The 13,274-nt window shown below is 39.2% G+C and overlaps 1 protein-coding gene across 5 annotated transcripts in view; it reads right to left on the reverse strand.

The window, feature by feature from the left end:
• Window positions 1-4,961: 4,961 nt before the first annotated feature.
• Window positions 4,962-13,274, reverse strand: part of axin1 (axin 1) — a 40,702-nt gene continuing 32,389 nt past the window's right edge. For 3 of the 5 annotated variants that reach the window (XM_065259085.2, XM_065258940.1, XM_065259025.1), the window contains 5 exons: window positions 11,826-12,361; window positions 11,564-11,734; window positions 10,870-11,118; window positions 9,006-9,155; window positions 4,962-7,006 (listed from right to left, as the gene is read on the reverse strand). In XM_065259085.2, the coding sequence (XP_065115157.1) occupies window positions 6,880-7,006; window positions 9,006-9,155; window positions 10,870-11,118; window positions 11,564-11,734; window positions 11,826-12,361 (1,233 nt within the window). In that variant the 3' untranslated portion in view covers window positions 4,962-6,879. Of the gene's footprint in view, window positions 7,007-9,005; window positions 9,156-10,500; window positions 10,609-10,869; window positions 11,119-11,563; window positions 11,735-11,825; window positions 12,362-13,274 lie in introns of all 5 variants that reach the window. The other 2 variants (XM_065259224.1, XM_065259147.1) reach the window with 2 other exon arrangements.

Genomic DNA, 13,274 nt, shown 5'->3' on the forward strand with positions numbered 1-13,274 from the left:
AAGGTCATCAGAAGTAACAAGGTGCAGAACAAATATTCAAAATGCCTCAAGTGCACAGAAACAAAACACAAGCCAAATAGTTAAATCAAATCAGATAACCCAGAGTGATTTATAAATAAAATAAAATAAATTATTGAAAGAATAGAAATCTATAGCCATAATATAATTGCCAGCTTTGTCTTTTAAATGTAGAAACAAAGAGGCAATGTTTTATTAACTAAGAAACCTCCGTGTAGCCCGGTCACAGGGGATGTTGGATTTATTAACGCATTTTAAAAATATTTATTGAAAGCTGTTACTTCACATATTATTTGCAGCATTATAATAATATGCTGTATATTAATATATTGTGAGAAAGCTGTTATATGTGAAATCAGATAATGTGTGAACCCATATACGGCTAAAATTGAATGATCCTCATTTCATAACACATCTGCGACGATTGGACTGTGAGATTGGTAGTCGAATCAGGCTTCTCCTATCGATGCATCGAATCTTCGACTATTCGGGGTCACCCCTAAATTTTATACTTAATAGCAATGTATTAATGCATTGAGCTGCGATAAGCGTCACTATTCCGATGGTTTAAATGAAATTCTGGGCACTTATTCATAAAACGTGGGCACGATTTAACTTAATCGAGGGAACGAGTTAATAAAATGTGGGCACGATTTAATTTAATCGAGGGAACAAATTACTAAAACGTGCACACGATTTAGCTTAAACGAGGGAACAAATTACTAAATCGTGCGCACGATTTAGCTTAAATGAGGGAACGAATTACTAAAACGTGCGCACGATTTACTAATTCGTGGTAACGAATTGCTAATTCGTGGCCACGATTTAAAAAAAAAGTTTTACCATGTCATGAGAAGGGCTCCGTAGTTGAAGAACCTGTTCACAAGGGGAGAGCATGGAAATAAATAAAACAAATTCAATTGTATTACGAGGGAACGAAAACGTGCGCACGATTTAGCTTAAACGAGGGAACAAATTACTAAAACGTGGGCACGATTTAGCTTAAACGAGGGCACGAATTACTAAAACGTGCGCACGATTTAGCTTAAACGAGGGAACGAATTACTAAAACGTGGGCACGAATTACTAAAACGTGGGCACAATTTAGCTTAAACGAGGGAACGAATTACTAAAACGTGGGCACGATTTAATAATTCGTGGGAACGAATTGCTAATTCGTGGCCACGATTTAAAAAAAAAGTATTACCATGTCATGAGACGGGCTCCGTAAGGATCAACAATTGAAATGTCTTTAATGGAAAAGTTCCTTTATATGACAAGCCACAAAGATTCTAGGGAAAGCTTGGCAAAACTGATGAAACTGTGGATGCAAGGGAACAACAGCGCCATCATCTGTTTAGTCTAGTAAATCATTTGTGAGCCTGCCTTAAAAACCCAGCTCAAGCCATATTTGTGATATTTCTGCATAAAATCATCCTACGTAATGTAAAGAACGTTCTGTGAAAACATAACCTTGATATCTTTAATACCTACTGAGTGAGTAAGAACACAACAATGCGTGCAATGACAAGGTGTGCAACATTATTTTTACAGTCTTATACTATAAGACAACACATGTTTAATAATTTCTGTATTTATTTATTTAAAGGTGCCAAAAAATGCCTTGATACAACGTGTTAAAATGTTCTCTGAAATCTACATAGAAGGTTTGTGACTTTATTAAAGGGGACATGTCATCAAAATCTGACTTTTTCCAAGTTTAAAGGATTAGTCCATTTTCTTAAGAGAAAAATCCAGATAATTTACTCACCACCATGTCATCCAAAATGTTGATGTTTTTCTTTGTTCAGTTGAGAAGAAATTATGTTTTTTGAGGAAAACATTGCAGGATTTTTCTCATTTTAATGGACTTTAATAGAGCCCAACATTTAATACTTAACTCAACACTTAACGTTTTTTTTTCAATAGAGTTTCAAAGGACCCTAAACGATCCCAAACGAGGCATAAGGGTCTTATCTAGCAAAACGATTGTCATTTTTGACAATTAAAATAACAAATATACACTTTTAAACCACAACTTCTCGTCATGTAGATCCGGTCGTGATGCACCAGCTGACCCCACACAATACGTCATGACGTCAAGAGGTCACAGAGGACGAAAGTGAAACTCCCCCCCAGTGTTTACAAGCGTCTTGAAAGAGGACCGTTCCTACGTTGTTGTATGTCTACTGATTCTAATTAATGTCTTTGTGGCAGTTTATTGTTTAAAATGGTCCGCAAATGTGCGCTTTATATATGTAACACGTGACCTACCTACGTCACTACGCATTTACGTTAGGTCGCGCTGGACCGGACTTAGACGAAAAGTTGCGGTTTAAAAGTACATATTTTTTATTTTTCTTGTCAAAAATGACAATCGTTTTGCTAGATAAGACCCTAATGCCTCGTTTGGGATCGTTTAGAGTCCTTTGAAACTCCGTTGAAAAAAACTGTTACGTGTTGAGTTAAGTATTAAATGTTGGGCTCTATTAAAGTCCATTAAAATGAGAAAAATCCTGCAATGTTTTCCTCAAAAAACATAATTTCTTCTCGACTGAACAAAGAAAGACATCAACATTTTGGATGACATGGTGGTGAGTAAATTATCTGGATTTTTCTTTTAAGAAAATGGAATATTCCTTTAAGGCTATAATTGGTTCCCAGTGCTTCTATCAACCTAGAAAATGTGAAAAAGAAACCCAGTACCTTAGTTTTGGTAAACCATTCTCTGCAAGTATGTTAAAAAATAGGTCATTAAAATTTGGCTCCCCTTGTGATATCAGAAGGGGATAATACTGTCCCTTAAACCACAACACTGCCATTTAGAACAGAGATCAGCTCATTTGCATTTAAAAGGACACACCCAAAAACGGCACATTTTTGCTCAAACCTACAAAGTGGCAATTTTAACATGCTATAATAAATGATCTATATGGTATTTTGAGCGAGATATGTACTCTGGGGACACCAAAGATTTATTTGACATCTTAAAAAAGTCTTGTGAAATTCCCCCTTTAAGCGCAAAAATGATCCAGAGATGGATCATTTTAACATGTCCATTTACAACCCTAGGATTTTTTCCTAACTGTGGGTTTACACCAGACGCGAGTTCAACGATTTGCGCGAGTAGATTACATACAAAGTCAATGCAAAGACGCGATGACGCGTCCTCGCTTGGGGGCGATGCGAATGACGCGATATGACGCTATTCGCCTCAAACGCGTCTTCCCCCAAGTTGAAAATATTCAACTCGAGCGAAAAATTCACATATGCACGAAATTAAATCCTGCGAGTAATCTAGAGCGAGTAATGCGACGCCCCGCATTTGGTGTGTACATAGCATTAGAATTAAATGGGCTGTTACTACCTAATTTGAAAGGGTCGTGAAAAATAAATTTGAGCTCTGCTCTGATCTGCTGTTTCACATTAGTTAACAAACCTTGTGGCCTGGTTTTACAGAAGAGTTTAATCGTCTTTTATAAAAATGCACTGGAAAAAGATGTTACTGGTGTGCATCTTAAGACAAATCATTGGCACTGGCATATAATGTCGGGTACACACCTAAAGATAATCTGGCTGATTTGAGGCCGATTTCCCCCCTTCCGACACTCCTAGCTATGTCCCGACTATCAAGGGTGACCATACGTGCCATTCTTCCCGGATGCGTCCTGGGCAGGATTTCAGTGCGTCTTCCGGAAGTCATATTTGTTGACTGCATAAGCCATTCAAGTTCAAAACATAAGACATACAATTGTAGTTTCATTCTTACCTTATAATTTAACAGTTGCTGTTCTGTAATAACAATCCTCTATGACGTATGTGGTCGACAAATACGACTTCCGAAAGACACAGCTGAAATCCTTGCCAGGACGCGTTCGGGAAGAACGGCACGTATGGTCACCCTAGATTATCTTGATGGTTCTACAGATTATTTTATCAGATTTTCCCTTGGTGTGAGGTGTGATAAGAGTGTCCGAACCTGTACAGACCTTGTTCCCGCCATCTCCATGACTTAACCCAAACCCTTTCATTTTTTGTCTTCTTTTTCTGTAAAAATCATTCCAAACACTATCATTGAAATTTCTTCCTGCATATCACCAGACATTCTTATTCTGAAGTCTTGCGAGATTTCCTGTGTTCACAGTCGACACTCTGGTTGAAAATCTGTTCATGTGTGGTTTGCTCTCTTTGACACATCATGGCACACCACACACTATAGGAGCAAAACGGTTTGTGGTAGATCACAAATTTTGAAAATCTTATAAGATGTTAAAAAATCTGTTGGTGTGTACCTGGCGTAAAATCTGTTAGTGCTAGTTATTTTTTTTTTAGTTGAGACGGCTCAAACCTGCATTTTTATTCTAGGATTTGCCTTAAGCCTAGTTTTAAACTGGGGGTACACGTATCAGACAAAGATACACATTTTGATGAACAACCAACTTTTCTGAGATTGATAATGGACGTTTTTGAGTGTTTAGCTTGTGTTTTATTCAGTATGGACCTGCAAAACATAACTGTAATGTCTATAGTAAAACTTCAGCCTAAACGCTAACATAGCATTAACTAGCATATAGTGCTAACTCAGCAGTCACAACTTTGTAACAAAATTTTACTTAATTTAATAAGTAATTTTATTTTTGGGCATCACAACTGTAACATCACAGTCAGTGTTATGTTGAGATTGGTCTGTTTTCTAGCTGTCTTTAATCATCTGTGTCTAGATAATGCCAGTTTTCCATTCTACGGCACCTTTAAAGTGTACACAACCCCTTTATAGTTCTCTTTCTCTGTATTATTACTTCATTTTTATTCCTATGCACTCATACTCTGTATATATACAAATGGCAAATAAAACTTCACATTATTATTCACATGACAGAAACTCAGATTATTTCATATGCATCAAATTCTTTATGTTTAAAACAACACAGGAGAACAGCAGGTATATTTTATTACATGTCTTTATTGTCCAAAGTACCATAAAATGATAACTGTACAACTCTGCACACTAAAGCAGAACCAGGGCTCTAAATATCCAAATGAGTTTTGCTGGTTGTAGTTGAAGACACATAGAAAAATGTACATATTTACACAAAAAGACTTAAAAGTGTGGCGATGCTCTTCGCATAGGAAACTAACAAAAAAGTTCTTAAAAACATAATGCAAGTCCCTGGTACTAGACACATGGAGTGAGGAGAGCAGACAGTGAATGAGAGATGAGCATGGTCACGGTCAGAAGGCACTCTGTGTGATGTTTATATACAGGATATCCATCATTCGGTGAGAGGAGCTCACGTCCAGACTATTCACAGTAGTAACTCTCGACATCCCCGATGAAAACAAAGGCGCTGTGACAATCACGCCGATTCGCGAAAACAGGAAATGTTCCGTATTATGCTTGTATCGAGTACTTGTATTGTTCAAGTGGATGGAGGATGAACATGATTCGAAACGAATGAGGGATTAAAAAATATGAAAAAGAAAATCATTAAACGAATATCGATGACAACGGGCAACTTAAAACTAATATTACCGAAAATCTCCACTAACACTGTTGAAGACAGAATGGTGGTACAACAATAATCATACAACGTCTAGATCTGTCTCCAGCCCATTCCTAGCGGTTAGTACACATCGCAGATCAGCACCAGCGTACATTATAACACACAGCCTTAACGCTGCATATTGCAATGGAGGAGCATCACTAGCGTCGCCAAAACGAACAACGCAAATGGATTTAATTCGACTCCCAAGATATTTTATTCTCTTTGGTGTTTATGATCCCAACAAGGCAGACCATGTTAGGCTAAATCTACATTAAAACCATTCGTTTTTGCCAGGCACCAAATTTAGCCGTGTTAAGCTAAAGGCTACAATTCTCTATTCGTTCCCATTGACTGTAATACAATAAGGTAAGTGTAAACATGATTGTTGTGATGTCCAATGGCACTCTTTAGACAATGGACCCCGGGAGCATGTGCATTCATACAACCAGAACGGCATACTTGCGTCCTAAAAACATCCCATTACTTCATAGACAAGCGTCTGGAAAATGATCTTGTACCCCTTCTCAATTTTTAGCATATAAACTACAAGGCTATATATCTTTTAAGTAACGCAGGTGTGCTTATTCACGGTCAGTTCACCTGCTCAGGCCATGTCAAATGATACTGCGTCTGGTTCAAAGCCCATCCGTGCGCAATGTGAAGGCATCCTCTCCTTTGACATCAATGCATAGAGCAGTCCTAGCTGAAACTGGTTGTATGAGTTAAAAGCACTTGGTAAAGCGTGAGCCATAGTTTCTGCCTTTCTGGTCTCAATCTGCCTCCGCAATCGGAGCTTGGTGAAAACCGCCGCAGCTTTGATACGGGTGAACCGATTTCTTTTTTTAAATATTTAAATAGATATAAAACTTTCTCTTTTTGCTTTTAAACAGACAGTCTGTACACATCTGGTACCAGTACATATAAAATTACAAGAGTTGTTAAATTAGAAAGGATACGTTTCCTTCTGATACGTCATATCAAAAATATGCAGCTTTAGTAAACATATTCATAGTACTTTACTTTTTTCTAGTCTAACTTTACATTGCTACATTACATTTCGGAGTTAGAAATATACCAAAGGTGAGAGAGAACGGCGTCTCGTGAGTCCGAAGGCTGTCTGTGGACTCTGCGCGTGCGATGATGCGGTTCAGCGCTGCGCAGAGGTAGAAACCTGCGAGTAAATAGTGTACTTTCCACAGCAAGCGCCCCAGCCCTCTCTCTCCTGCACGTCCTGTACCAATCTCAGCACCTCTACACTGCTCCCTCTTTTATACTCCACATCCCACGACTCCTTTCCTCCTCTCTTCTCTCACTTTCAGTCAATCTTCTCAACTTTTCCGATGATCTTCTCCTCGAAGATGGGCAGGATTGCGTCGTCTTCGCGCACCTCCTCGAACACAACTCCGCAGTCGAACTCGTCGCTCACTTTCTTGAAATAATACCTGTGGTGGGAAAAGAGGGTGAGAAGGAAGGTGAATGAAATTGATCTGATCTGAGATGGGATTGAACGTAAACACAGTAAATCTGTTCGCTAGCATCCAAGATATAAACAGTTCACATTTTTACTTCCTTTCCTTTTAAACACCATGCCAGCTTATAAGGCTATATTCATGGCGAAAATAAAGCCTAATTATATAAAGTAAGAATAGAAAGATGTTAAAAATTAATTTATTCTATAAATTCGAAAAAGTATGTTTGGATTAACTTGATTAAAACAACAACAGCTAGGGCTGTCACAATGATTAAATAATCGTCTCATCGTAATAGTTTGACCTCATCCCAATGATTTCCGATTACCGCAATGATTGCACATCTCTTTAAAAACACTAGGGGGAGCTGCAGCGTCTGTATATATAACTAATATGACCTTAGTAGGATTGGCTACTATTTAAGGCTTATTATGGTATGGTCAGTCTATTTTGATTGCATTTTTATTTTTCAGACACTTTATTGTGTCTATTTCTTATGAAGAATTTTCAGTTTTTGAAAGATATATTCAATAAATAATTATTTTTAAATATGTGTTATGTGAATTAATATTTACTGCCAGGTAAACCTTGCAAAACATTTAATTTAAAGGTGCAGTGTGTAGTCTCTAACGTCATCACCTGGCGGCAATCTTACCTCAGACAGCTCGCTCACTCGTAGCATTGTGTTTAATGGTGCAGATACTTTTAAATGACCATAACTTGCTCAATTTTCTACCAATTTTCAAACGGTTTGGTTTCTAACGTTATTAACGTGGCTATAATTCTGGATGCTTTAACATGATTCATACAAATTATTCAATATGTATCCGAATGTCATTGGTACATCTCTATAAACATCATTTATAACAAACCAAACCGTTTGAAAATCGAGTTTTGGTCATTTAAACGTACATGCTCCATTAAACGCAATGTTACGAGTAAGCGAGTGCCCTGTGGTAAGATGGCCGCCACATGTGGACGTTCCACTCAACTGGCCAGCAGCGCGTGCGAGACATCTAGCTTTTATACATATCTATGAGTCAACCGTTCACCAAAACACATAGAGAAGCTAAGTCAGCTGCCACAGGACAAACATGTTGTTTGTCTTTATACTGATAATAAAATGATGTATATTATATTCAATTTTTGTCATTAGATCCTTCTAAAAGTTACACATTGCACCTTTAAATCACAACAATGTGTGAAAATTATTTCATGAACAAACAAAAACTATATGAGAATTAAATGTTAAATCAATAAAACAGAAAATTGTCATAATCGTCACAATTTATTAGCCAAATTTCGTAATCGTGACTAGGGCTGTAACGATTTATCGTGCAAATGCGCGTTTCCTCAATGAATGAATTTGAATGAATTACAGTGAAATGCCGCCACATCCAAAATCCAGAGGGCGCTCTCGTGCAGAAACTCTGTTTTTGCCACAGTAGAAGTAGCATTGCAAACGCTATTCCAGGAAATGTCTACAGGAATATTTATATCGCAGTTCTTCGGATTGTTTTAGGTATTTTCATGATAATAAAGAATATTTTGAATGATTTTGTTTAACGAGTGTTGCTTTTTTAAATGCACGTTATAAACGACTCCGACTGATTTTAGATTGATAAGGACTTCTTACTGACAAGCTGCGCATGAAACACAGAATCGCGATGCAGAATTGATTTTAGGCAGGTCTTTTTAATGGGACACGCGTTATATCGTGACAGCCCTAGCGCTAGCCCCAAGTACCTTATTGCTGCTTACATATAAAATGTCTTTTTCTTATGACAGTAATTTATTCACTGGCAATGCACATGTTTTGTCAAATTAACTCTGGGCCCAGGCAAGCCTTATTTTTGGATCCTATAAAGTCTACAATAATTTTCAGAATTAGTAATGTTTCATTAAAATAATGTGCTATAGCCATTTGAAGTAGCATGTAACTGAATGCTATAAATGCTCTCAATATCCTTACCTGTAGCTTCCTTTCTTGGTCAGCAGCTCCTTGAACTGTCCCAGCGTGACAATCCTTCCTTTAACAGATGTTCTGTATGGTATTGGCTCTCCGCAGAAGTAATAAGCCACAGTGATGTTCTCACACGGCTGTTTCTTCATATTCTTGTGCCTGCAACAAACCATAAAGCACTTAATAACAAGCTCAAGCGTTCCTTTCCCAACTCATGCACATTATTTACACATAGCACTGGACAAAATTAGGGATGCACAGATCCGATACCTAGGGGTCAATCGAGACCTTTTAACCAACAGGAACGATCCAAATCCGATACAGTGCATTACCAAGGTTGTTAATGTCAAGCTATTAAAAAAAGGCTAGGTATTATAAAAGCACCATAAAGGTCTATATGCACTAAGCCTTCTTAATACACTCAATATGTATTTATGTAAGTTAATGGAAACTATGATGTGGTTACTCACTACTGAATTAAAGACTGAAAAAGCGGACTGGATGAAACGCGTTATTCACACAATTTAAATTGTATTTTAAAGATCAGATTTTTTAAAGTCTCAGTGGTATCGGTGCATCCCTAGACAAATTGATGCGTTTTCTCTGTTCTAGTGGAAAAATTAACAACACAATGTCCATGAAAGAACATCTTAATTTTAAGACTCTTGTACACGCTCCGCTCAGTTTAAAGTGGGCACAAGTGGGAGGCAAAAGGATGGTTGAGGCTTGCCAACTAAAACGCTGCTCAAGATTCCAGATGCCTCACAAGCGCTCCCCACTCCAGAAAAAAGCTTGGCACTGTCATGTAGGGCCGCTTTCATCTCCATCACGCTAAAGCTTTGATGTGACTAAACTGCAAATCTGCATGAGGAGCAGGTAAGATGGCATATGTCAAAGCCGCCTCGCTCTCCAGCGCTCATCAGTATGGAGCCGCGACATTTCGGATGAATCAAGAGTTTAAACATCACTCCAGGTCCACTAGAATCCAGTCACTGCAACCAAATGAGCACTAAACTCTGTAACACCTGGAGAATGCTAAACATTTGCATGGCGGCTGCCATCTTTGTGGGCACACTTAGTTGTTTTTTAGAGCCAAATCACAGGAGTCATAAAATCAGTTGAAGCATGTGACATGCATGACAACATCACCTGGCTTCAAGCACAATTGGCATGCAGAGAGAACCAAAGCTCTTGCATTCCTCTCAACACATGCTTTTTTGCATTTCACATATAAAACATATTAAATAGCATTAAAACAACAACAACAAAAAAAAAACAAGGCTCGAGGTACTACAACAGTTAATACCCTACACTACTTTACACTACACTACACAGGGTACGCACAAAAGGGATCGCTTTACACATACAAACAAGATTAGTGAAGGTGCACATGCCACAGCCCTGCTGTGTACATGCATGTGCTTGTACTGGTAGTATGGGATGGCGTGCCATGCTCTATGGGTAAGCACGAGACAGATGGTACGACAGGACAGCGGACACATACTCTCTCTCAAAGTACTCCATGTCGGAGACGGCCGGCACCACACTGAGCGGGGGAATCATAGCGGGCCTGACAGCGGTGCGACCCCTCTGGATCACTTCCATCACATACCTGAGGAACATCCCTGAATTAGACACACCAGCTGCTACTGCAGGCTAGAAACGTCTCAATATGCGCATGCACCGCATTGTGCACTATGAAGGCTGACTAGGAAGGGAAAGAGGAGCCGGCAATGCATTTGTATTGATTTGAGGTAAATAACCTGGGATTATTGCTATACACTAACAAACCAGATTACTCCGTATGAACTATTTACATGCCCAAGTTGATATCGTTTGAGAAACTTCAACTACGGTGGCCTTGATCTCTCACCTCTGCTTGGCCTGCAATGTACCAGATTTCTTCTTCTCCTCTTCAAGCCTCCTGCGCGCCTCCTCAAGCTGGGTGAGGGGGTTGGGGGCAGGATTGGGGGGCATGGTCGGATCCTGGATGAAAGGATGTGAGGGCTGCACGTTGTTGCGGAGCTGAGCGGTGACCCAAGGGTGGACGGCCCCTGGCCTCTCCACAGAGCTGGGCCTCGACACCTCGTGACTCGGGGCCTTCTTGGAGCCTGAGATGCTTCTGAAAATATGCATGAAAAACCGTTTTTACAAAAAAATAAGATGCACCAGACTACAGATTTATTCTAATATGTTAAAATCCCAAACTTGCATAATGGACACATTTTTATTTTTATCTACTGCTAATTTTTTTCTTCTGCAATTGGATATATTCATCAAAATAATAATGTTAAATAATCTGAGATGATGGTGAATTACTGTTTTTTTTTGCTATGGTGTTTTAAACGTGTGCTGTATTAGTATATGTTTTTTGTTTAATCTTTGCTGGTGTTGTCAAAGAGAAATTTAAACCATGACTGATAATAAAATTGTATTATTATCATCATTATTTTTTTTTTTTAAACATCCTAGATTGCACTAATTTGGGGGTCCACAAGGTGGCAAAGTATCATGTCGCAGTAAACTTTGAAACATTAGAGCAGATCACCGGCGATTGGTTTTCTCACCCATATGGGCTCCTCTTGTAGCGTCCAGCTTCTTTCTCTCCTTCCATCATCCACTGCAGAATCTTCTGGTTCCTTTCCACATCCTCGGGTTGGAATGGGTCTCGCAATTCATAGTTCCTTCCATCGTCTCCCTTTCTGACGGTCCGTTTGGACAGCGTGCTGCCTTTACTGCTGCAATAACAAAACCCAGCTTCAAATACACTGTGGCATTAAATAATTCTGACATACGGTACTAATAAAGATACGGAAAGAATAAACATACCCGTAACCCATGGGGTCCATGGCATTGGGGCCGACGCTCATGCCATCCGCATAGTTCCGGGACTTGGATACAAAGTGGTGTTGCTCCATGTTCCAGGCAAAGCTTCTGTTGGCGTCCACCTCAGCCTGCTCTTTGGGTTTCCCCCCGGCGGGATAGTGCGTGTGATGGACGTGTTTGTGATGGTGCAGGTGGGCCGCCTCACCTTTAGGTCCCGGCCGAGCTTGGTGCTTGCCTTGTCCGCCAGGCAGCGGCATAATCATCCCGGGCATCTTGCCCGCGGGCACCCCGTCTGGGGATCGGGACTTCGGAGAATGGCGGCCCGTTCCGGGAGACTGACAGCCTGGAGTTTTCATGACACGCTGCACGTGCTCATCCAGGATGCTCTCGGGGTTCTCCTCATGAGCGTCTCGAAGTTGCAACCCGTTGTAGCTCATTTCAGAGTAACGTCCACCATAATGCGGCACGTGGGCAGGAGGAATCCTGTGATTGGCCAGTGAGGGGGCAGTGGAGACATCTGCATCATCACCTTCTTCTTCCTGTAAGATACCATAATGACATATTGAACTGAATATAAATCATGAACAAATAAATCATGAACAAATAAACAAAAAATATGATGGGAATGTCATAGGGAATCTGCAGAAAACAATGGGCTAGGGAAAACAACAGTGCAGTAACAGATTTAAACCAGCAGATGTCCTCCTTCCACAGGCTTGACAAGATTACACTTTACATGCCTTTGTTATGGTCACATTCAAAAGAGACAATGACTTGAAACAGATCCATGTCTCAAAACATGACCATGAAATTCCCTTTAACATCAATGAAATCAGGATGTTTTCATTTTTAGGACTCAAGATATTTTGCATTCACTAGCAAGAAGCACATCGTTCATTTTCACAAATCTGGACTGCATCTTGTGACTTCAATGCATTCAATTCACATTCTACATAATTCGTTTTAGACAATGAAATCCGAAGCAGATTTTGTCAATGAAAACTAACTCATTTCAAATCACAACTTCATGACAGGTTTCTTTTTTATTGTATTATTTTCTCTGAGGCGTACATATTACTTACATTTTCTGCCGGAAAACATTTAAGTAATTTATGACTATTTTCCACCCTGCATTTCATCCTCCGATTATAGAGTCTGATTTGAGTTCCCCCTTTAAAGGGATAGTTCACCCAAAAATGAAAATTCTGTTATTTTCTCATTCTCTTTCTTTTTTTTGTTCTGATGAACACAAAGGAAGATATTTTGAGGAATATTTAAAACCAAACCGATCGTGAGCCCCATTCACTTCCATGGTAGGAAAAAAAAGAGTACTATAAGTTTCGTTATATACATTCTTCAAAATATCTTTCTTTGTGTTCATTATAAAGACATTTATACAGGTTTGTAACAACGTGAGAGTGAGTAAATGACAAAATTTTCATTTTTGGGTGA

The sequence above is a fragment of the Paramisgurnus dabryanus genome, chromosome 3 (genome assembly GCF_030506205.2).
Source record: "Paramisgurnus dabryanus chromosome 3, PD_genome_1.1, whole genome shotgun sequence".
In the NCBI taxonomy this organism is placed as follows: domain Eukaryota; kingdom Metazoa; phylum Chordata; class Actinopteri; order Cypriniformes; family Cobitidae; genus Paramisgurnus; species Paramisgurnus dabryanus.